Raw genomic sequence first — 23,579 nt, 5'->3', positions numbered from 1 at the left:
ACTTCCTGGGTTCGAGCGAGTCTTGTGTCTCAGCCTCCCAAGTAGCTGAGACTACAGGTGTGCACCACCACACTCAGGTAATTTTTGTATTTTCAGTAGAGACAGGGTTTCGACATGTTGCCCAGGCTGGTCTCCTGAGCTCAGGCAATCTGCCTGCCTAGGCCTCCCAAAGTGCTGGGATTACAGGCGTGAGCCACTGTACCTGGCCCAGTTTAACCAATTCTTCTATTGTGAGACATCTATGTTGTTCCCAATTTCTCACCAGTGTAAATAATGCTTCAGTGAATGCTTTTGGACTTAAATGTTTTCGTTTGGACTTTAACATATTTTTCCACAGCTAAATTACTGAGGAAAGGGTACGGGACAGGCAAGAACAGGTATCCATTACTCAAGAATGAAAAGTTAATGAATTAAATTTTTCTGTTTGGGTTTCAGGAAAAATGGCTAGAAATCATTAAAAAAAAATCCATTGCAGCAGAAACAGTGGGATGCACTGTATCTTAAAAACAAAAAGGGTCAGGCTGGGCACAGTGGCTCACGCCTGTAATCCCAGCACTTTGGGAGGCTGAGATGGGTGGATCACCTGAGGTCAGGAACTCAAGACCAGCCCGGCCAAACTGGTAAAACTCTGCCTTTACTAAAAATACAAAAATTAGCTGGGTGTGGTGGCATGCGCTTGTAATCCCAGGTACTCGGGAGGCTGAGGCAGGAGAATCGCTTGAACCTGGGAGGCGGAGGTTGCAGTGAGCCGAAGCTGTGCCATTCCACTCCAGCCTGGGCGACAGAACGAGACTCAATCTTAAAAAAAAAAAAAAAGAAAAAAGCCGGGAGTGGTGGCAGGTGCCTGTAATCCTAGGTACTTGGGAGGCTGAGGCAGGAGAATTGCTTGAACCCAGGAGGCGGAGGTTGCAGTGAGCTGAGATGGTGCCACTGCACTCCAGCCTGGGCAGCAGAGCAAGACTCTGTCTCATGGAAAAAATAAAAAAAATAAAAAAAAGACTCAGTAAACTTACTGTTGAATCCTTTACCAATTAATGCAACTTTTGAATCTTTTCTCAATAGCCATTCTTTTGTAATTCATAACTTATATGTATTTAAGGAATGTTTCATACACATAGGAAATAACCACATTCTATAAAGGGTCTAAATACATAAAACCATCACGTTTATTAGCAAATCTTTATATCCTTTAATGTGTCAGTAGCTTAAGAAATAATGAAGGCCGAAGGCCAGGCGCAGTGGCTCACGCCTGTAATCCCAGCACTTTGGGAGGCCGAGGCGGGTGGATCATGAGGTCAGGAGATCGAGACCATCATGGCTAACATGGTGAAACCCTGTCTCTACTAAAAATATAAAAAATTAGCCAGGCGTGGTGGTGGGCGGCTGTAGTCCCAGCTACTCGGGAGGCTGAGGCAGGAGAATCGCTTGAACCTGGGAGGCGGAAGTTGCAGTGAGCTGAGATTGTGCCACTGCACTCCAGCCTGGGCGGCAGAGTCAGATTCCATTTCAAAAAAAAAAAAATAGAGAAAAGAAAAAAAAAAGAAATAATGAATAGGCCTGGCATGGTGGCTCACGCCTGTAATCCCAGCTCTTTGGGAGGTTGAGGTAGGTGGATCACTTGAGCCCAGGAGTTCCAGAACAGCCGGGGCAACATAGTGAGACCCTGCCTCTACAAAAAATACAAAAATTAGCCAGGTGTGGTGGTGTGTACCTGTGGTCCCAGCTATTTGGGAGGCTGAGGCAGGAGGATCGCTTGAGCCCAGGAGGCAGAGGTTGCAGTGGGCTGAGATCGAGCCACTGCACTCCAGCCTGGATGGTAGAGTGAAACCTTGTCTCAAAAAAAGAAAAAAAGAAAAAAGAGTCAAGGAAACGTTATCCGCTTTCAGTTAGCAAGGTCTTTACTCATCAGGAAATGTAAAACTTCTACTTTCAAAAGAGAACTATTGGCCGGGCGCGGTGGCTCAGGCCTGTAATCCCAGCACTTTGGGACGTGGAGGCAGGCGGATTGCCTGAGCTCAGACCAGCCTGGGCAACATGGTGAAACCTCATCTCTACTGAAAATACAAAAAATTTAAGCTGGGCGTGGTGGCTCATGCCTGTAATCCCAGCACTTTGGGTGTCTGAAGTGGGACGATCACTTGAGGTCAGGAATTCGAGACCAGCCTGGACAACATGGTGAAACTCCATCTCTACTAAAAATACAAAAATTAACTGTAATTTTTGTATTCCCTGTGATCCCAGCCACTTGGGAGGCTGAGGCATGAGAATCACTTGAACCAGGCAGGCGGAGGTTATAGTGAGCCGAGATGGTGCCACTGCACTCCAGCCTGGGTGATAGAGCAAGACAAGACTTTATCCCCCAAAAAACAAAAAACCCCAGAAAATCCCACAAATAAAAACACAAAGAATTAGCCAGGCATGGCAGTAGGCGCCTGTAGTCCCAGCTACTTGGGAGGCTGAGGCATGAGAATTGCTTGACCTTGGGAGGCAGAAAGCAGAGAATTGCAGTGAGCTGAGATCGTACCACTGCACTCCAGCCTGAGTGCCAAAACGAGATTCTATCTCCAAAAAAAAAAAAAAAGGAAAAATATTTGATTCTTTTACTTTCTAAAAAGGGTTTACATACTTTCCTCCCACTATTTATTTTGTAAACAACTGGCATATTTACCAGATGGGGATTTCATCTTTGATTTGTAATCTGCTTTTTTCCACTTGGCAATGTCGTGAACATCTATCTTTTCATGTCAATAAATGTCAATAAATAAACAGTATAGATGATCATTCTTTTTTTTTTTTTTTTTTTTTGAGACAGTCTTGCTCTGTTGCCCAGGCTGGAGTGCAGTGCCATCATGGCTCACTGCAGCCTCCTGGGCTCAAGCAATACTCCTGCCTCAGCCTTCCAAGTAGCTGGGAGCACAGGCATGCACCACCATGTCCAGCTGATTTTTACCTTTTTTTTTTTGTAGAGATGGGGGTCTCACTATGTTGCCTAGGCTGGTCTCAAACTCCTGGGCTCAAGCAATCTTCCCACTTCAGCCTCCCAAAGTGCTGGGAATACATGTATGAACCACTGTGCCTGGTCTACCTGATCATTTTTTTTTTCTTGATGGAATTTCACTCTTGTTGCCCAGGATGGAGTGCAATAGCACGATCTTGGCTCACTGCAACCTCCACCTCCTGGGTTCAAGCGATTCTCCTGCCTCAGCCTCCTGAGTAGTTGGGATTACAGGTGCATGCCACCACACCTGGCTAATTTTTGTATTTTTAGTAGAGACGGGGTTTCACCATGTTGGTCAGGCTGGTCTCGAACTCCTGACCTTGTGGTCTGCTTGCCTTGGGCTCCCAAAGGTGCTGGGATTACAGGCGTGAGCCACTGTGCCTGGCCTACATGATCATTCCTAATAGGCACCTGGTATTCCATATTTACCATTTTAACCTTTTGGACATTTAGGTTATTTTCCATTTTATTATTACAGCAACTTCAATAAGCATCTTTGCATGTGGCTTTGTTTTGATATAGTTGTACATTCACATAGTTTTAAGAAATGGATCAGGCCGGGCATGGTGGCTCATGCCTGTAATCCCAGCACTTTGGGAGGCTGAGGCGGGCGGATCACGAGGTCAGGAGTTTGAGACCAGCCTGGCCAACATGGTGAAACCCTGTCTCTACTAAAAATACAAAAATTAGCTGGGCGTGGTGGCATGCACCTATAATGCCAGCTACTCGGGAGGCTGAGGCAGGAGAATCGTTTGTACCCGGGAGGCAGAAGTTGCAATGAGTCAAGATGGCCCCAGTGCACTCCAGCCTGGGCGACAGAGCAAGACTCTGTCCCAGAAAAAAAAAAAAAAGAAATGGATCAGAAACAAGGACTCTTTCTGAAAGGAAAAAAAAAGAATGGAGATCCATCGTATACTCTGCCCATTTCCCAATTTTGCAAAATTATATAGTAACCAGAATATTTACATTGAAGCAACCCATTGATCTTACTCAGATTTACTTATACTCATATTTGTGTGTGTTTACATAGTTTTTTGCATGTCTGATTCTTCTGTCAAACGAAATTCTTTTTTTTTTTTTTGAGACAGGGACTTGCTCTGTTGCCCAGGCTGGAGTGCAGTGGCACAATCTCTGGTCACTGTAACCTCTGCTTCCTGGGCTCAAGCAATCTTCCCTCCTTGGCCTCCCAAACTGCTGGGATTACAGGTGTGAGCCACCACGCCTGGCCCAGATTTCTTTGAAAGGGCTAATTCCTCCATATCTTTGTCAACACTACTTTTGGGTTTTGTTCAGTTTATCCCTCTGTAACTCAAGATTACTTTTTTATAGTTACTTTTTAAATAGTTTTTGACATTTAAATATTTCATCTATTTGAACTTAATTTTGGTGTAAGGTGTGAAGAAAGAGATTTATCTGATTTTTTTTCTAAATGGATTAGCCAGTTGCCTCAATATATCTTACTGATACCATCAAGTAGTTGACTAGGTTATCAAAATAGTTGTTAAAGGAAGGTATCATTAAAAAAAAAAGATACATGCATATTTACTGATCAAGTGTGGTGGAGATGAAGAACTTAGTCCTCATGTATAAAATCTCAATAAAGAGCCTTTGGCCTTAATTAGGTCATAATGCCTATCTCTTGGACTTATCACCTTAGCCAGAGGCTGTAAGGTCTGTCACAATATGATTGGAATGCTTCTGAAAGGGAAGTGAAGACTATATTTTAGAATAAGGAAAAGGGTGTAGTGTGTGTTTTAAAAGAGGCATTCTATGGGTTGCAATGTTTAGAACATTTTATTAAAGTACAAAATTGTTGGAATTTAGCTAATAGAAAAACATAGTAAATATTTACAAAAACGTTGATAACATTACTCAAGTCACACACATATAACAATGTAGACAGGTCTTAACAAAGTTTACAAATTGAAATTATGGAGATTTCCCAAAATGAATCTAATAGCTCATTGCTGAGCATGGTTATCAATATAACATTTAAGATCTTGGATCAAATGTTGTCCCCGAGTCTTCTGCAATCCTTAGAAATTGGTTTCTCTCTTTGGGAGATTCAGACTCAGAGGCAGCCAGAGGGGACAGGTCAAGAGCTGAAATAATCACATAACTAGTCTAATTTTCTTCATTCTATTGACTGTGTCAAGTTATAGACACAGCCAAAGTGTTTTTCTTCGGCCTCTGATGATTTGAGAAGATGAAGAACATGAGCAATTTCTCATTGCTTAAAGAAAAACTTGGCACATAAGAGGCTGAGTGTAGTAGAGTGTCTGTACTAGAACCATAAAGTTCTATCTGATGGTAAATTATGTATAAAACTAAGATAAAACAGATAATTATGCTCTATCTCATATTTACTGAAAGTAGAAAAGGAGGAAGAGTGACACTTTTAAATCAAACTGCTCTAGTTTTAGCTTAGTGGATGGTTAATAAACACACTGCTTTACGCTGAAGTGACCAGATAGCTATTTCTACAGTTCAGAAGAACTTAAAAATCAGGTTTTAAAGACAAAAGAAAGCAGACTCAAAACACAGACAAAGCAGAGAAGAAAACAATGCCCATGAGATGGTCACTATTTAGACAGTATTATAAAAAGCTAAAGAACACTTGGGCTTTACTTCACTTTGATGGTCTTGTACTAAAAACACCTTCCCCAAACTAAATTCAGAGGGGAGGAAGTTAAGAGCTTCAGGTAACTTTAAAACCAGTCTTGGGCTTGGTAAGATAATTACTTAAAATAATCACCTCACATTTTAAAACAGATCATCTTCATCTGACTCTTCCAGGTACTTTATAGGTTTCTTTGCCCGTACAGATTTTGCCCGAGGAGCCACAGCTGAGTCAAAGTCCATATGGAAGTCATCACTCTCCCCCTTGGATTTCTAAAAGAGAAAAGCCCAGGTAACTTGCACATTGTAAATCTGACAACATAATTGTAATGTAAAAAAATGTATCAAGACACTATATTCAAGGAGTTTTCTATTTTCTACCAAGTAATAAGAAGCAGATCTAAGGCCAACTCTTCCATTGCCCAAATAAGTGGCATATTTAACTTTGTTAAAACTAAATATGTACAGTAAAAGCTAACAGATTATGAGAGTTAATTTTCTTAAAGATATGCCAAATTTTTAAGAGCAATGGCTTAGTTACGTGTTTCAGAGCATCTACAGCAAAAGGACTGACTAGGATCAACACTCACCTTGCTTGTGACTGCTTTCGAAACAATTTTCTCAAAATTAGAGTCAGAATCATCAGAAGTGGATGGCTTCCTTTTGCGGCGATTCTTGGTTTTGGCAGGATCAGGCTTTTGAGAGACACCAGAATTCAAAGCTGGATCCCTTTTAGTTCCTTTTGGGGCAGCCCTTTTTTTGGCACCGGTAGTGGAGGTGGAAGACTGACCTGCAATTCAATACAGGCATTTGTCACAGCTGCTCTTTTTTTGAGATGGGGTCTCACTCTATCGTCCAGGCTGGAGTGCAGTGGCGTTATCTCGGCTCACTGCAACCTCTGCCTCCTGGGTTCAAGCGATTCTCCTGCCTCAGCTTCCTGAGTAGCTGGGATTACAGGCGTGTGCCACCACACCCGGCTAATTTTTTGTATTTTTAGTAGAGATGGGATTCCACCATGTTGGTCAAGCTGGTCTCAAACTCCTGACCTCAGGTGATCCACTCGCCTCAGCCTCCCAAAGTGCTGGGATTACAGGCATGAGCAACCGCGCCTGACCTAGTCACAGCCACTCTTAGATGAATTGTTCTCATTGCGAACTTTCTTCAGCAATGTGATGACTGTATATTTAACATAGGAAAAGACAATCTAAGAGAGGTGAAAACAGAGAATCAAAGTATTCTTAAACATTCTATTTTTTTTTTTTTTTTTTTTTGAGACAGCATCTTGCTCTATCTCGCCCAGGCTGGAGTGCAGTGGCACGATCTCGGCTCACTGTAGCCTCTGCCTCCTGGGTTCAAGTGATTCTCCTGTTTCAGCCTCCCGAGTAGCTGACTACAGGCATGTGCCACCACACCTGGCTAATTTTGTATTTTTAGTAGAGATGAGGTTTCACTATGTTGGCTAGGCTAGTCTCGAACTCCTGACCTCAGGTGATCCACCCACCTTGGCCTCCCAAAGTGCTGGGATTACAGGCATGAGCCACTGCACCCAGCCTTAAACTTAATTCAATTTCAAGAATACGTTTTACGTTAAACATTGCAATTGCTTATAAATCCTATCCTTGTCACAGAAATGAACTAGATGAAGCCTGGTACTGAGAGAAACTCACTGATTTTAAACATTTGGACTACCTTATTTTTGGAGACAGGGTCTTGCTCTCTCACTCAGGCTGGAGTGCAGTGGCTTGATCATAGCTCACTGCAGCCTTGAACTCCTGGCCTCAAGCAATCCTCTTGTTTTAGCCTCCCAAAGTGCTGGGATTACAGGCATGAGCCACTCTGCCTGGCTTTTGTTTTGTTTTTTGACTAGTCAAGTGCAGTAGTGAGAAGGAGGGAAAAGAGTAGAACAAGGAGTTTGATCTGTAACTGAACAATCAATAGAGATAACTTACTGTTTTGGAACAGCCTTGACTACTAATTTTGATTATAAAGATCGAAAAGAAATTGCTTCCAATTGGAAAACATTTAATCTGTAATATCAATAGTAAGTTTTGGCAATAAAAAAATTGAAATTGACACGTGGAAACCAGTTAGGTAATTGCAACATTAACCCATCTCAAAGATTTAGGCTTACTTTTTGCTGCTGTCTTCTTCACTGTCACATTCTTTTTAGGAACTGGGTTTGTAATTTCAGTTTCATCTGGGAAATGTGTAGCAGGAGGGCTTGAAGACAGTGGTACACTGTCCTTAGCATCATCAGCTTCAAGGTCTATTATTTCAAATGGAAAGGAAAATAGTACATTTAAGCAACACATGAAAATCCATTTTCTGCTTTGTCCCTGGTATGAATTCCTATTTAAACACCAAATATGTGACTTTTCTGGAATATTTAAAACATACTCTTAAAACTTTGTTCTAATTTCTGAATTTTTTATCAGCAAGAACAGTTTTTATTTTTTGTATCTCTAGCACCTAGCAAAGTACCTGGCAAGCACTATGATTACTTTTAGTATACTGAATGCAGTACCTATTTACATGTGAAACTAAACCCAGTGAACAGTATCAACATAATGTTAATAAGAACTCAAATTTATTTCCAAAGGAAGTACTTGGATAATGTAGCCAGGATTAGAACCCAGTTGGATCTGAGTGTCCCAGTAAGGCAGATGTCTCACTACTTTTACTTAAATACATACCTGACACGACACTTTTCTGTGGTTTCAGTTCTTTGTTACTAAGTCTAGAATTAAAAAAAAAAATATCCTGACAACCAATTCTAAATGTGTCAAGCAAAAAAGAATATATTAGAAACAATCATGACAAAACCCGTATTAGATAAGATACTTGCTTTGGGGAAGTTTTGGTCTTAGGTGGACTAGCATCTGATGGGACAAAATCTTCATCATCAGTTTTTTCATCAAAATCTGAGAAATCTTCATCTGAATCCAAATCCACTGTGAATTTGGTTTTTGCTAGTAAAAAAACCATATACAAAAAAATCAAAGAGGGTAGTAGGAGAAACAATTCATAGGCTGACATAACATTTCATGAATATTTTAGTTTTTAAATCTCCTGAAAGATGCTTCAGTGTTTCAAAGCTTTAACATAATTTACTGCTCTATTAAGACACAGTAATTTCTGGGGCAAAGTACCCTGAAGTATATTGGCCATTCCACTCTTACAGTTTATCTATAATGTTCTTTAGTTTTCCTTACTTGCTGCTCTCCGTGGCTCTGTTTCTCGTGGAGGGACATCAAAATTACTTTCGTCACTGCTCCTATCTGATTCTGAATCAGACCAGGGATTTCTCTTCTTTCCTTTTTTGATTGGCTTAAATGGCAATGTAGTTTGTTTCTTTGTCTTTGTACCTAGAGGGGAGATAGAAATTAATCACCTTTATATATTAGACCCACTTTTCTCCATCTATCATCCATCCATCCTTCAAATTTATTAACTCCTGTGATAGTTCTGAGAATACAATCGTGAAAAGAGACAGATATGGTCTCTGTTTTTGTGGTGCATATAGCTTGGTCACTTAATCTCATAAATAAATGTGGCCGGGCACAGTGGCTCATGCCTGTAATCCCAGCACTTAGGGAGGCTGGGGCGGGAGGATTACTTGAGCCCAGGGGTTTGAGATCAGCTGGGGTAAGATATAAGACCCTGTCTTGGCTGGGTGCGGTGGCTCACACCTGTAATCTCAGTACTTTGGGAGGGTGAGGTAGGCGGATCGCTTGAGCTCAGGAGCTAAAGACCAGCCTGGACAACATGGCAAAACCCCATCTCTACAAAAAATACAGAAATTAATGGGCATGGTGGAGTGCGCCTGTGGTTCCAGCCACTAGGGAGGCGGAGGCAGAGGCAGGAGGATTGTTTGAGCCTGGGAGGTCGAGGCTGCAGTGGGCTGTGATCATGCCACTATACTCCAGCCTGGGAGACAGAGTGAAATCTTGTCTCAAAAAAAGAAAAAAAAAGAAAAAAGGACTGTCTCTACAAAATACAAAAAACTTTTAGAAATTAGCTAGTCATGGGGCGAGTGCCTATAGTCCCAGCTACTTGGGAGGCTGAGATAGAAGGATTGCTTGAGCCAGGATTTCAAGACCAGCCTGGGCAAGAGTGAAACCCTGTCTCAAAAAAAGTAGATACTCAAGGACATATATAGCTCAATCAGTGGAACAGAATTGAGACTCCATACATAAACCTTAACATTTATAGTCAATTGATTTTTGACAAGGGTGAAGACAAACATTGTAGAAAGAAGTCTTTTTAACATATGGTACTGAAATAATTGGATATCTACCTGCAAAGAATCAGGTTGGACACCTTCCTTACACCATATACAAAAACTAATTCAAAGTGGATCACAGACCTAAATGTAAGAGCTAAAACTATAAAATGCTTAGAAGAAAACACAGAGGTCTACCTTCACGGGCTTAGTAAAATGGGAGGCCGAGGTGGGCAGATCGCTTGAGGTCAGGAGTTTGAGACCATCCTGGCCAACATGGTGAAACCCTGTTTCTACTAAAAATACAAAAATTAGTTGGGCATGGTGGTGCGTGCCTGTAATCCCAGCTACTCGGGAGGCTGAGGCAGGATAACTGCCTGAACCTAGCAGGCGGAGGTTGCAGTGAGCCGAGATCTCACTACTACTGCATACTGCATGCCAGCCTGGGCGACAGAGCGAAACTCTGCCTCAAAAAAAAAAAAAAGAATGAAGTACTAATATATGGGCTGCCACATGGGTTACCCTTGAAAATATGTTAAGTAAAGAAGTCAGCTCCAAAAGACCACATATTATTTAATTTATAGGAAATGCCCCAAATAGGAAAATCTAGAGACAGTAGATTTTTTAGTGGTCGCCCAGTGGAGAGGAGTTGGTGGCAAATGGCAAATGATTGTTAATGAGTTCAGTTTTCCTGGGGGGCAATAAATTGTATTAAAACTGTTTGTCTATACTAAAACCACTGAATGGCATACTTTATTTTTATTTTTGAGTTGGAGTCTTGCTCTGTCACCCAGGCTGGAGTGCAATGGCACAGTCTTGGCTCTCTGCAACCTCTGCCTCCTGGGTTCAAGCGATACTCGTGCCTCAGCCTCTCGAGTAGCTGGGACTACAGGCACGCACCACCACACTCAACTAATTTTTGTATTTTTAGTAGAGATGGGGTTTCACCATGTTGGCCAGGCTGGTCTTGAACTCCTGACCTCAAGTGATCCGCCAGCCTCAGCCTCCCAAAGTGCTGGGATTACAGGCATAAGCCATGGCGCCCAGCCAAATGGTATACATTAAATGGGCAAATTTGGCATGTGAATATCTCAATAAAGATGTTTCAAAAAAAGTAGACAGTAAAGGCATTATCAAATGATTAACAGAATTATTAATTCTATTTAGTTCATTGAGTGGACATTATTTATATCCGAAGCATGATGTTGAACTCTAGAGATACTACAAACATGACTAATATGTGGTCACTTTTCTTAAGAAACTTTGTATACTAGAACCTCGTAAGTGGCTAGAAAATGAAATCTAATAAACTGGGTATTTTCTTAGATCCCAATTAAGGAATTCAAATTAACAAACTACTTCATTACAAAATATTTTCTATAATGAATCAAATCCCAAGGACGATATTAAAGAGGTCCAGGCCGGGGGCAGTGGCTCACGCCTGTAATCCCAGCACTTTGGGAGGCCAAGGCGGGCAAATCACAAGGTCAGGAGTTTGAGACCAGCCTGACTAACATGGTGAAACCCCGTCTCTACTAAAAATACAAAAAGCAGCCAGGCGTGGTGGCATGCACCTATAATCCCAGCTACTCAGGAAGCTGAGGCAGGAGAATCGCTTGAACCCAGGAGGTGAAGGTTGCAGTGAGCCGAGATTGTGCTATTGCACTCCAGCCTGGGCAACAAGAGTGAAACTGTCTCAAAAAAAAAAAAAAAAAAGATGTCCAAGTAGAATTGAGATACGGTCCTCTTTCACATTTCTCAATTCAACAAAAAGGTTTTGAACATCTATGTGGAATGTACTAGGTAACGAACACAATTTAATCTTCACTTTATACCATTTTTCTAAAAATGTTGTAATACCTGGTTCTCTTTTCTGTTTCTTTTCTAATCTTTGTTTTAGGCCTTCTAGTTCCACACCATCTTCTTGAGGGCTTCCTTCAGTATTTTCATTCTAAAAGATAGCAAAGTTAGGGTTGGATATAGAATAAATTCTGAACTATGGGATTAGAGATTTTATACATTTTTGGCTGGGGGCGGTGGCTCACGCCTGTAATCCCAGCACTTTGGGAGGCCGTGGTGGGCAGATCTCTTGAGGTCAGGAGTTCGAGACCAGCCTGGCCAAGATGGTGAAACCCCATCTCTACTAAAAATACAAAAATTAGCTGGGTGTGGTGATGTGCCCCCAACTACTTGGGAGGCTGAGGCACGAGAATCGCTTGAATACGGGAGGCGGAGGTTGCTGTGAGCTGAGATCCTGCCATTGCACTCCAGCCTGGGTAACACAGCGAGACTCCATCTCAACAACAACAACAAAAAAATTTTATACATTTTTTTTTTCAATTTTAAGTGGACATATGCATCAATATTTTATGCATAATATTTTTAAGAGTATTACCTCTTTTTTTTTTTGAGATGGAGTTTTGCTCTGTTGGCCAGGCTGGAGTGCAGTGGTGTGACCTTGGCTCACTGCAACCTCTGCCTCCCGGGTTCAAGCGATTCTTCTGCCTCAGTCTCCCGAGTAGCTGGGATTACAGGCGCCTGCCACCATGCCCGCCTAATTTTTTTAATTTTTAGTAGAGACAGGGTTTCAACCATGTTGGGAGGCTGGTCTTGAACCACTGACCTCAAGTGATCCACCCACCTTGGCCCCCAAAGTGCTGGGATTATAGGTGTGAGCCACCACAAGAGTATTACCTTAATTTTCTTTTTATTTTTCTTTTCTGCCTCTGCTTTCATTTCTATGGTTATTCGTGGAATGACTCTTTGACCACGTGGAGAAGGCAAAACTTCAGCCATTTGTGTTTTTTTCCCCTTGGCCTTCCCCCCTTTCCCAGGAAGTCCGACTTGTTCATCTTGTTTTTCCTTGGCTTCAACAGCCTACAGAAGGGATATAAGAAAGCAAGTTTAAATGTTAACAAAAACATTACAATATCTAAACACCCAACAGTTAAACTGATTTCATTTTGTTACATCTTAAAAACTAGTGATAAATTGCTCCATAACCTAGTATACTATCAACAATAGTGAAGATCTAATTAAAACACACCTTGAAAAGGAAGGTGTGGAGACAGAAGGACTGGGTTTTATTCCTGATTCTACCACTTAACCTTTTTGAGGAAAACAAGGGAGAAACTAAAAATAAAACATGTATATACATATATATTTGTAAACTCACATACAAAATATGAAAGGAAGTGATGCACACTTATCCAACCGACTGATTACAATGAGCTAGGCATCTATACTGAAGTGCAGTAATACAAATTTGCATGTTAAATTTAAGAAATAAAGCTTTTGGTGGTTTTTTTTTTTTTTTTTTTTTTAAGACACCCAGGCTGAGTACAGTGGTACATGATCATAGTTCACTGCAGCCTTGAACTCCTGGTCTCAAGTGATCCTCCCACCTTGGCCTCCGGAGTAGCTGAGACTATAGGCCCACACCACCATGCCTGGCTATTTTAAAAAAAACATTTTGTAGAGATGAGGTCTTGCTACGTTACCCAAGCTGGTTGTGAACTCCTAATCTCAAGTGATCCTCCTGCCTCAGCCTCCCAAAGCACATTGGGATTACAGGTGTGAGCCACAGTGCTGGCCTTTTTTCTTATGTTAAAATAATGTTGAGAAACAAATGTTATTAGGAAGATTTAAGTAACAACCTTCTGAAACCATCTGGATAGCCCTGCTTTCTCCTTTTTTTTTTTTTTTTTAGATGGAGTCTTGCTCTGTCACCCAGGCTGGAGTACAGTGGCGCGATCTCGGCTCACTGCAACTTCTGCCTTCTGGGTTCAAGCAATTTTCATGCCTCAACCTCCTGAGTAGCTGGGATTACAGGCGGATGCCACCACACCCAACTAATTTTTGTATTTTTAGTAGAGACAGGGTTTCACCATGTTGTCCAGGCTGGTCTCGAACTCCTGACCTCAAGTGATCTGCCCACCTCAGCCTCCCAGAGTGCTGGGATTACAGGCATGAGCCACCATGCCCTGTGGCTTTGTCCTTTTAAATTGACTTGGGGGACTGGGTTGGTGGTCTTCTTCCACATTTAAGCTCTTTTTATCTTCTCAGTCCTAATATGTTCTTCCCTTTATCAAAAATCAACTCCTGCTCTTTTCTTTTTTTGTCCAAAAATGTCTGAATGTCTGGGCAGTCTCCTGGTATCATTTACTGTATTCTAAATAGTACTTTTTTTTTTTTTTTTTTGAGACGGAGTTCCACTCTTGTTGCCCAGGCTGGAGTGCAATGGTGCGATCTTAGCTCACAGCAACATCCGCCTCCCGAGTTCAAGTGATTCTCCTGCCTCAGCCTCCCAAGTAGCTGGGATTACAGGCATGTGCCACTACGCCTGGCTAATTTTGCAATTTTAGTAGAGACAGGGTTTCTCCATGTTGGTCAGGCTGGTCTCGAACTCCCAACCTCAGGTGATCTGCCTGCTTCGGCCTCCCAAAGTGCTGGGATTGTAGGTGTGAGCCACTGCACCCGGCCTTGTATTCTAAGTAGTATTTAATAATCTGTCCCTTTTTTTTTTTTTTTTTTTTGAGACGGAGTCTTGCTGTGTTGCCTAGGCTGGAGTGCAGTGGTGTGATCTCGGTTCACTGCAACCTCTGCCTCTTGGTTCAAGCAATTCTCCTGCCTCAGCCTCTTGAGTAACTGGTATGCACCATCATGCCTGGCTAATTTTTGTGTTTTTAGTAGAAATGGGGTTTCACCATGTTGGCCAGGCTGGTCTTGAACCCCTGACCTCAAGTGATCCACCCAACTCAGCCTTCCAAAATGCTGGGATTACCAGCGTGAGCCACTGCACCTGGCCGATAATCTGTTCTTTTATACGCTATTTGGAATTTATCCTTATGCCTCTTATTTTCTTTTTATTGCCAATTGTGAACTATCTTGACAAAGGTATACTGCTAGAATATATTATTTCATTAATAAAAATTCTAACATGGGCATTATAAACTACATACCTCCAATTCTTCAATAAATGTAGCCAAGTCTTCTTTCCACAAATCTGATGGACTCTTTCTTTTTAATGTGTCCAGCTCTTGTTCCTTCATAAGATAATTACAAAATTGAGTTAATATATGTATACAAGCAGCATTTTCATGCAACACACAATTTTACTTTTACCATTAGAATAGAACAAAACTAAGCAGCATGTACCATCCTACTATCAACTCACTTTTTCATTTCTTAGCCTGCAGAGTTCATCTTTCTTTTCCTTGGTTAAATACCAAAGGGGCATATCAAGAAGATAGTTGAAGGTTGGTCCAGAATCTGTTACGGAGTCACTCTTTTCAGTTTCCTTTTCGTTGTCACTCTCTTCATTTTCTTCTTCATCTGGAACCTAAAGGATTAATTAAAATCTAGCTTTATTAGAAAATGTGAAACATAAACATTGTACAATACATAGTCTTTAACAATATAGAAAAGTGCCACCCAAGATTACCTTTTGCTGGGCTTCTTTCCAGGCCTTCACAGGATCCGAATCATATCCCCTCTGAATCAGAACTTTAATTAATTCTTTCTTAGGCTTATTTTCTATTTTTAAAAAAGTAAACAGAGATAATGATTTTGAATAATATTTTAGGAAGGGGATAAGGTTTTACACAAGTCAAAAGTTTAAAACTGGAAATTAAACTGTCTTTGTGCTAGCATAAATTTGTATATCCCGGTATACAGGCAAGTCTCCCTAAACCATTGACAAATGTAAATTACCACAAGGGGGCAGTCAAATCATATATGAGGCTATGATCAAATCTTTTTTTTTTGGAGACAGGGTCTCTCTCACTCTTGTGTCCAGGCTGGAGTGCAGTGGCACTACCTAGGCTCACTGCAGCCTTGACCTCCCCAGCTCAAGTGCTGAGATTACAGGCATGCGCCACCACACCCAGACAGTATAAGCCATTTGTAATCTTCCTGCCTTTTTTTTTTTACCATCAGATTTATTATCTCTTCTCTGTTTCTTTTATTTTCTGTTCCTGTAGACATGATTAGTGTATCTATTCTCTTGGTCAATCAGTTTATGCAAGGTCTTCTAGCTCTCTATTCTCCTCATGTCTAATTGTCAACTAAATCTTGATTTCTCAAGATGCTCAGTCAAGGAAACATCATCTCTTTCAAACTATAAATACCTAATCAGATATTTTAAAGAAATGCGTGTATAAGTGACCAGGTGAATTAAATGGATTTTGCCTCTTTCTCCACCATTACTCTCACCAAAAATGTTTAAAGAAAGTTTGGCGTAACTAGAGTTTTAGTAAGCAGTTATTATTCCCAAAACATACCAATGATTATTTTGCCATCTATTTTCTCTAAGATAAAGCGAGCCTGATTATTCAGTTTAGCAGATTCAGCACCAAGCATTCCTAGGAGCCATTCTTTTCTTAATCCATAATATTTAAGTCTGAGTTCAAAAAAGTCTCTTAGAATATCCAACACCGTGTCATATTTCTTTAAACAGCCTACGTGGTCAAAAAGCACCTGAAAAAGGAAAACAAGATTAGAGCCAAGAATAGACAAATTGGCTAAACTTTATAAAGGTAGACTAAGATATACTTTTAAAGTTGATATTAATCTTTAATATAAATTGAAACGTGTACATCTCACAAAACAAATACATACCATAGAGTTGCATGTGAGACTAGTTTGGAGTTTGAAGACTTTGTGTAGTCCAACTCTCTCTGCCTCTGCCAGTTTTTCTTCAGTCATCTTCACAACAAATTTCACAGTGGTATCTGTATGGTATTCCCTATAGTCTGTTATGAGAGGAGGTGTCTTCTCGGTGCCATTCAACATGGGTTCTAGAACTTGTTCTTTGTATGTCTAAAGAAAGAAATAATACTGAAGTTTCTAAAATATAGGCTTCTGAATAGTCAACAGCAATAGTACAAAAGGTGTTTCTTTTGATCACAAACCTAAAAAAGAAATCCATAATTATTTACCTGGGTCCATGTTCTGACGGGAAGCTCTGAGATTTCAATGGTTGTAGAATTAAGAATAGCTACTTCACCACTAATCACATATTGATTTGGAGCCAGTTCTTCAATAGTACCCTTGAAGTTCTTGTAACTTGGAAGCTAAATTGGCATTTAAAAAAACAGTATGTTTTCTAAATGTGATACTAGACGGAAATCACAACAGCGTTTAACAATAAATCTAAAGTATGAAATTAAATTTTATGTTTGCATCATCTTTAATCATACAATCTATTCAACTGAAACCCAAGGAAAAGTTCAGGCTCTTAACACACACAGAATACTTACCATTGGCAAAGGTTCTTCTCCATCCATCAAACGCCTGATGTTATTTACAATTTCACGCACATCAAAGTTGGGGATTTTGCAGGACCACCCAGTACCGATTCCTTCAGCACCATTTATCAGCACCATGGGAATAATAGGAATGTACCATTCAGGCTCAACACGCTGGTTGTCATCATATAAAAACTTCAATGTGTGATCATCTTTTGGTGGAAATAACAATCGAGCCAAAGAGCTAAAGAAAAGAAACAAAGAATGTTATTTTACAAAAATACTGAATTTGACACTTAACTTTTATGGAAAGGACATGTGTTATACATGAAAATTATCTTGGTTTTACTTGCTGACTAATATACACTTAACAATATTTATTGAGCACTTGCTATGTGTCACGCACATGGACATAAAGTCTCAATCCTCAAGGAGCTCACAGTCCAGTAGAGGTTTGCAATTAACACATATTTTGTTAGGTGGTGGGATAAACAAGAGAAGAAAAAGTAGGAAAGTGACTGAAGAGGTGCTAAGGAAAGTTAAGCCGTTTCTGATAGGAAAACATTTGAGCAGAGAAAAGACACTGAGGGCGCCAGGTGCAGTAACTCGCGCCTGTAATCCCAGCACTTTGGGAGGCTGAGGGAGGCAGATCACCTGAGGTCAGGAGTTCAAGACCAGCCTGGCCAACATGGTGAAACCTCATCTCTACTAAAAATATAAAATTAGCTGAGCATGGTGGCGTGTACCTGTAATCCCAGCAACACGGGAGGCTGAGGCAGGAGAATCACTTGAACCCAGGAGGCAGAGGTTGCAATGAGCCGAAATTGCGCCACTGCACTCCAGCCTGGGCAAAAAGAGCAAAACTCCACCTCAAAAGAAAAAAAAAAAACAAAAAACAAACTGAGGGACTGAGCCATGTGGATATCTAGAGAAAGAGTGTTGCAGGCAAAGGAACCAGTAAGTAAAAGGCCCTGAAGAGGAAATGTGCTCGGTATATTTGAGTATAGGCCAAGGACAGTGTGGCTGGAGAGGAGATGGTATGAGAAGGAATCAAAAGACATGGAAGGTGGGGACACGGATCACATAATGTCTGGTTAGCTAAAATAGGTCTTTAGATTTTACTCTGAGCAGTTGAAGGTTCTGAATCAGAGTGACTTATTTTTTAAAAAATAATTGGCTGCTTTAAGAAAAGATGATATATTATGTTACAATAGTTTAGATGAGATGGGGGTGGCTTAGTATTTTTCCAATGCAGATCCTATAGGATTGGCTGAGGAACTGGATGTTAAGTATCAAGCAAAGGAGTCAAGGGTGACAAGGTTTTTAGCCTGAGCAATTAGAAGGATGGCACGGCATTCCATTTACTGAGACAGGAAAACTAAGGATTTGGTTTTAGACTTATGTTTGAGATACTTAACTAGATATCCAAGTGGGAAATGTTAAGAGGGCAGTCAGACATAAAAGTTGGGAGTTCAGGGGAGAGACCAAGACTGGAGATTTAAAGGTATAGAACGGATGAATGGGAGATCATTTGGGAATTGAGTGTAGGCATTGGAAAGAGATCTGATGAAGGAGCCCTGGAATGGGCCAGTATTTAAAGGTTGGGAAGGTGAGAAGGACCCAGCAGAGAAAGCTAATAAGGTAGAAGAGAACCAGAAGAGTCCACAGTCACAGAGGCCAAATAAAGAGTTTCAAGAAGGATGGAGCAATTAGTAACTGTTTGAATGCCACTGAAAGGGTGACTGGGATGACAGCTGAAAATTGACCATTCATAATATACTTTCCATAGGCTTGTAAAGGAGTAAAATTTCAATTGTGATATTTAGGAAGAATCAAAGTCTCCTTTACTCAGTCCCAAGCTCTACATCAGGATTTCTCAACCTTAGCATAATTGACATGTTGCACTGGATAATTGTTATGGGGGGGCTTTCCTGTATAAGCCTCACCCCTGGCCTCTGCCACTAGATGCCAGTATCTTCTGATTAACTGAGTTTTTGTATTTTTGGTGAACTAAATCTTACATTGTTTCAAAACTGGAAATGGCAAGTCACTAGAAAGTGAAAGCATACCTACCTGAGCATTGTAAAGATGTATCGTGGACTAGCAGAATCCTTGCCACCATGTAGCCTGGTACCAAACTGACCAATGGGCTGCAAGAGGTTTAGATTATTGCTACCCACAAAATTCTGAGCCAAATTGATAATGGTCATCATTAGTGACATCTGTGGGGAAAAAAAGATTCATTAAGCTGAGGCTTTTACTAATACAAATACATTATTATGACTTAACCTCACTATAATCCTGTAACATTTTGTGAGGTTTAGTTGTTTAGTGACTTTCCTCAGATTAATAGATGGCAGAAATAGTACTTGAACCTACAACTTCTGGCTCCAAGTTTAGGGCTGCCATCCAACAATTTCTATTAAATCCCACTCAACTTTGAAGGCATAGTTCTTCTCCTTATCCTCAGCAAAATGAAATATTTCCTCCTTTGTGTTACAATGCTGTGTTCATTTCTATTCTAGCATGTATCACTTTATTCTATAGCTGTGTGTGTACTGGCCCTCTGGCTAAATTGTTATTATATCTTGGGGATAAGGAACATATTTTTATTTATTTTTGTATACCTGGTACATGGTAGGCATTCAACAAATGTTCGTTGGGTGAAAATTTATTGTATCCCTACTATATTTTGATTGAAAGCAACAAGACAACCATTATATTTAAAATTCTAGAAACCTGTAGGCAATCTAGTTCTTTAAAACTGTTTTACATAATTAATGCAAAAAGTAATCACAAAACATTGGTGTAAAGTCAAACAATTCAGACACATATAAAAAGTGAAAGTTGCCCTTTCCAGTTCTCAGGGGTAACTAAAGTGAACAATTTGGAATGTATCCTTGTAGACATTTTTAGTTATTGTTCTGTCTTTTTTCCTCACCTGAGAATAGACCCTGGATATTCCTCAGTGTCAGTGCACACAGTTTTACTGAAGTTACAGCACTGATTCCATGCATACATGTGTCACAATTTATTATAACAATTTTCAAATCAGTGGAGGTCTAAATTTTGACATCACAAAGTTATAATAAACATACTAAGTATTTTTTAATGTAGACCTTTGCAGACTTATGAATATCCCTGCAGGAATATTACTTTCAGAAATCAAAGGGCAAGCAGTTTTATTCTTTCACAGGTTTTACCAACTTGTTCTTTACTATGAATATATGACCTTATACTTTCACCAAATCTGTTTTGAGAATGACTCTGCAGGGATTTCTGATATAATGCTTTCTGGAAACATGGATTGTGTGTTTACCTCACCATGATGATAAGAAGACATTTCAGCCACTGATCCAGCTAATTGGGCAACCTTTACCTCTCGCTTGTCATTCCGTTTGAAGCAAGTAAACAAAACCTTTCTCTGACCTGGTTTCAAACCTTTAAAATGAAATAAGAGCAAACGTAAGTATCCTCAATTTAACCATTTTTGGAATTTGATTTCCATCTTACAATGAAAACAGACTAACAAATTGGAACTCACCATCCACCATAGAAGGGATAGATCTCTCGTTATCAGAATTTGAGAACAAGATAAGTTCCTTGTTGATGAAGTCATTATATGTCAGATATGTGGTAGTTTGTCCATACAAGTAATCCTGAAGGACCAAATAGTATTACATGAGTCTACCGGTCTAAACAATGCTCAACACAAAAATCAAACAGAAACCTTTCAGAACTAAGAATTATTTCTGTAATTCTTAAGTCTTTAAAAAATATTGAATAATACAGAAATATTTTATATGTTTTAAAGATAAAGCAAATTTAACTGCTGCACAACTCTATCATATCAAATTTTTTACTAAAATAACTATTCAGTAAGTTTAATTTGCTATAGTATCAATACCAAAAGGTCAGTCTAACAATCCATTTTGTGGGATATATTTAAAACTTTTACCTCAGGAAGCCCAAGTAACTTTCGTTGTCTTCTATCCTCCATGAAATTAGTTAACCATTCCTTTCGATCATCTATCTGTTTTTTGCTAAAGGCCTATAAATTAAAGGATGAAAAGATGTCACTGGTACTAATAGGCTAATAGGTTCCAAAATATCCTTCTACAAAGAACGAACAACGGAAAAACAACAAAAATCCTGTTTTCCTTTTTTTTTTTTTTTTGAGACGGGAGTTACTGTTCTCTTGCCCAGCCTGGAGTGCAATGGTGTCATCTTGGCTCACTGCAACCTCTGCCTCCTAGGTTCAAGCGATTCTCCTGCCTCAGCCTCCCGAGCCCCTGGGATTAAAGGCGCCCGCCACCATGCCCAGCTAATTTTTGTATTTTTTTTTTTTGAAATGGAGTTTCACTCTTGTGGAATGCGATGGCGCGATTTCGGCTCCCACAACCTCCACTTCCCAAGTTCAAGTGATTCTCCTGCCTCAGCCTCCCGTGTAGCTGGGATTACAGGCACGTGCCACCACACCCAGCTAATATTTTGTATTTTTAGTAGAGATGGGGTTTCACCATGTTGGTCAGGCTGGTCTTGAACTCCCGAGCTCAGGTGATCCACCCGCCTCGGCCTCCCAAAGTGCTGTGATTACTGGTGTGAGCCACTGTGCCCGACCTTTTTTGTTTTTTTTTTTTTTGAGACAGAGTCTCGCTCTGTCGCCCAGGCTGGAGTGCAGTGGCACCATCTCAGCTCACTGCAAGCTCCGCCTCCTGGGTTCACGCCATTCTCCTGCCTCAGCCTCCGGAGTAGCTGGGATTACAGGCGCGTGTCACCAAGCCCGGCTAATTTTTTATTTTTTATTTTTTTTATTTTTTATTTTTTTTTATTTTTAGTAGAGACGGGGTTTCACCGTGTTAGCCAGGATGGTCTCCATCTCATGACGTTGTGATCTGCCCGACTTAGCCTTCCAAAGTGCTGGCATTACAGGCGTGAGCCACCATGCCTGGCCTTTTTCCTTTTTTTTTGAGATGGAGTCTCACTCTGTTGCCCAGGCTGGAGAGCAGTGGCCTGATCTCGGCTCACTGCAACCTCTGCCTCTCGGGTTCAAGCGATTCTCCTGCCTCAGCTTCCCAAGTAGCTGGGACTATAGCCGCGTGCCACCACGGCCGGCTAATTTTTTGTATTTTTAGCAGAGATGGGGTTTCACCTTGTTAGCCAGGATGGTCTTGATCTCCTGACCTTGTGATCTGCTCGCCTCTGCCTCCCAAAGTGCTGGGATTACAGGCGTGAGCCACTACGCTTGGCCAATTTTCTTATTTTTAGTAGAGAGGGGGTTTCACCATGTTGGACAGGTTGGTCTCCAACTTTTGACCTCAGGTGATCCACCTGCCTTGGCCTCCCAAAGTCCTAGAATTATAGGCATGAGCCACCAAGCCCAGCCAAAAATCAAAATTTTCTAAAATATCTGATTCCTTCTCTGGGATATGCTTACTGGAAACATTCTATTCTATAAAACATTCTTTTTTTTTTTGATACGGAGTCTTATACAAAAATGTAAATGTTTCAACTGGCTAAAGTAGTGATTTCTAAAATTAGAATGTATATAAAATACAACTCAAACCTACCAGGCTGATAGCAGCATCATCTTCAGGACCAGAATATTTGAACTGGATACGATGTCTTTTCATATCTGCAAAGTATTCTTTAGCTTCCTTTGATGTGCTGGTGCCCAAACCTATAAAACCAAAAATACCAAGTTCCCTCATATAGTCTTGTACAGGGTGTATAATAAAATGAGAAGTTCTATATGGGTTTCATTACAAACCTTTGTAATATTTGACTTTCCATTTTTTATGATTTGGAGTAGAACTCTTCCATTCTTCAAATTCAGGAAGGCTGTAAAATGCCATTTCTTGCTTGTTTTTAGACACCTGTGATAAAAAACAATGACTGTGGCTTTGTACACTGTGGGGTGCCCTGTATACCACTACATGTGACGGGGCTTATATGTATATCCAGGTTTGAGGAGTAGGGTCTTAAAATATCCATGATGGTACTTAGAAATTAGCGTACCTTTACAATCGGAGTGATAAATTCCTCCAGAAAACGATGTCGCAGAAGAGAGGGCCAGTTGTGATGGATAAAATTAATCAGCAAGCCTTTGATGTGGGAACCATCTTGGTCCTAGAAAGATTTGAAAGCCAAAGTTCAAAAGAATCGTTAGGCTGGGCGTGGTAGCTAACACCTGTAATCCCAGAACTTTGGGAGGCCGAGGCGGGCGGATTGCCTGAGGTCAGGCATTCGAGACCAGCCTGGCCAACATGGTGAAACCCTGTCTCCACTAAAAATACAAAAATTAGTTGGGTGTGGTGGCATCCGCCTGCAATCCCAGCTACTCGGGAGGCTGAGGCAGGAGAATCGCTTGAACCCATGAGGCGGAGGTTGCAGTGAGCCAAGATTGCACCATTGCACTCCAGCCTGGGCGACAAGGGCGAAACTCCATCTCAAACAAACAAAGAATTGTTTAGAAATAAAAAAATATTATGAC

At 40.7% G+C, this 23,579-nt stretch overlaps 1 protein-coding gene across 1 annotated transcript in view; it reads right to left on the bottom strand.

The window, feature by feature from the left end:
- Nucleotides 1–4,773: 4,773 nt before the first annotated feature.
- The window catches only part of TOP2A (DNA topoisomerase II alpha), a 29,457-nt gene continuing 10,651 nt past the window's right edge, over nucleotides 4,774–23,579 (bottom strand). The window contains exons 14-35 of the mRNA XM_034941919.3: nucleotides 23,105–23,215; nucleotides 22,857–22,962; nucleotides 22,657–22,766; nucleotides 21,045–21,137; nucleotides 20,631–20,745; nucleotides 20,406–20,527; nucleotides 19,160–19,308; nucleotides 17,099–17,330; nucleotides 16,778–16,912; nucleotides 16,458–16,658; nucleotides 16,121–16,316; nucleotides 15,283–15,374; nucleotides 15,016–15,180; nucleotides 14,801–14,884; nucleotides 12,534–12,716; nucleotides 11,700–11,790; nucleotides 8,830–8,982; nucleotides 8,463–8,586; nucleotides 8,311–8,354; nucleotides 7,749–7,883; nucleotides 6,208–6,407; nucleotides 4,774–5,890 (exon numbers count right to left, since the gene is read on the bottom strand). Of these exons, the coding sequence (XP_034797810.1) occupies nucleotides 5,762–5,890; nucleotides 6,208–6,407; nucleotides 7,749–7,883; nucleotides 8,311–8,354; nucleotides 8,463–8,586; nucleotides 8,830–8,982; nucleotides 11,700–11,790; nucleotides 12,534–12,716; nucleotides 14,801–14,884; nucleotides 15,016–15,180; nucleotides 15,283–15,374; nucleotides 16,121–16,316; nucleotides 16,458–16,658; nucleotides 16,778–16,912; nucleotides 17,099–17,330; nucleotides 19,160–19,308; nucleotides 20,406–20,527; nucleotides 20,631–20,745; nucleotides 21,045–21,137; nucleotides 22,657–22,766; nucleotides 22,857–22,962; nucleotides 23,105–23,215 (2,970 nt within the window). The 3' untranslated portion in view covers nucleotides 4,774–5,761. The remainder of the gene's footprint in view (nucleotides 5,891–6,207; nucleotides 6,408–7,748; nucleotides 7,884–8,310; nucleotides 8,355–8,462; nucleotides 8,587–8,829; nucleotides 8,983–11,699; nucleotides 11,791–12,533; nucleotides 12,717–14,800; nucleotides 14,885–15,015; nucleotides 15,181–15,282; nucleotides 15,375–16,120; nucleotides 16,317–16,457; nucleotides 16,659–16,777; nucleotides 16,913–17,098; nucleotides 17,331–19,159; nucleotides 19,309–20,405; nucleotides 20,528–20,630; nucleotides 20,746–21,044; nucleotides 21,138–22,656; nucleotides 22,767–22,856; nucleotides 22,963–23,104; nucleotides 23,216–23,579) is intronic.

This window comes from Pan paniscus, chromosome 19 (assembly GCF_029289425.2).
Source record: "Pan paniscus chromosome 19, NHGRI_mPanPan1-v2.0_pri, whole genome shotgun sequence".
In the NCBI taxonomy this organism is placed as follows: Eukaryota; Metazoa; Chordata; class Mammalia; order Primates; family Hominidae; genus Pan; species Pan paniscus.
This window is presented reverse-complemented; position numbering and strand designations above follow the sequence as displayed.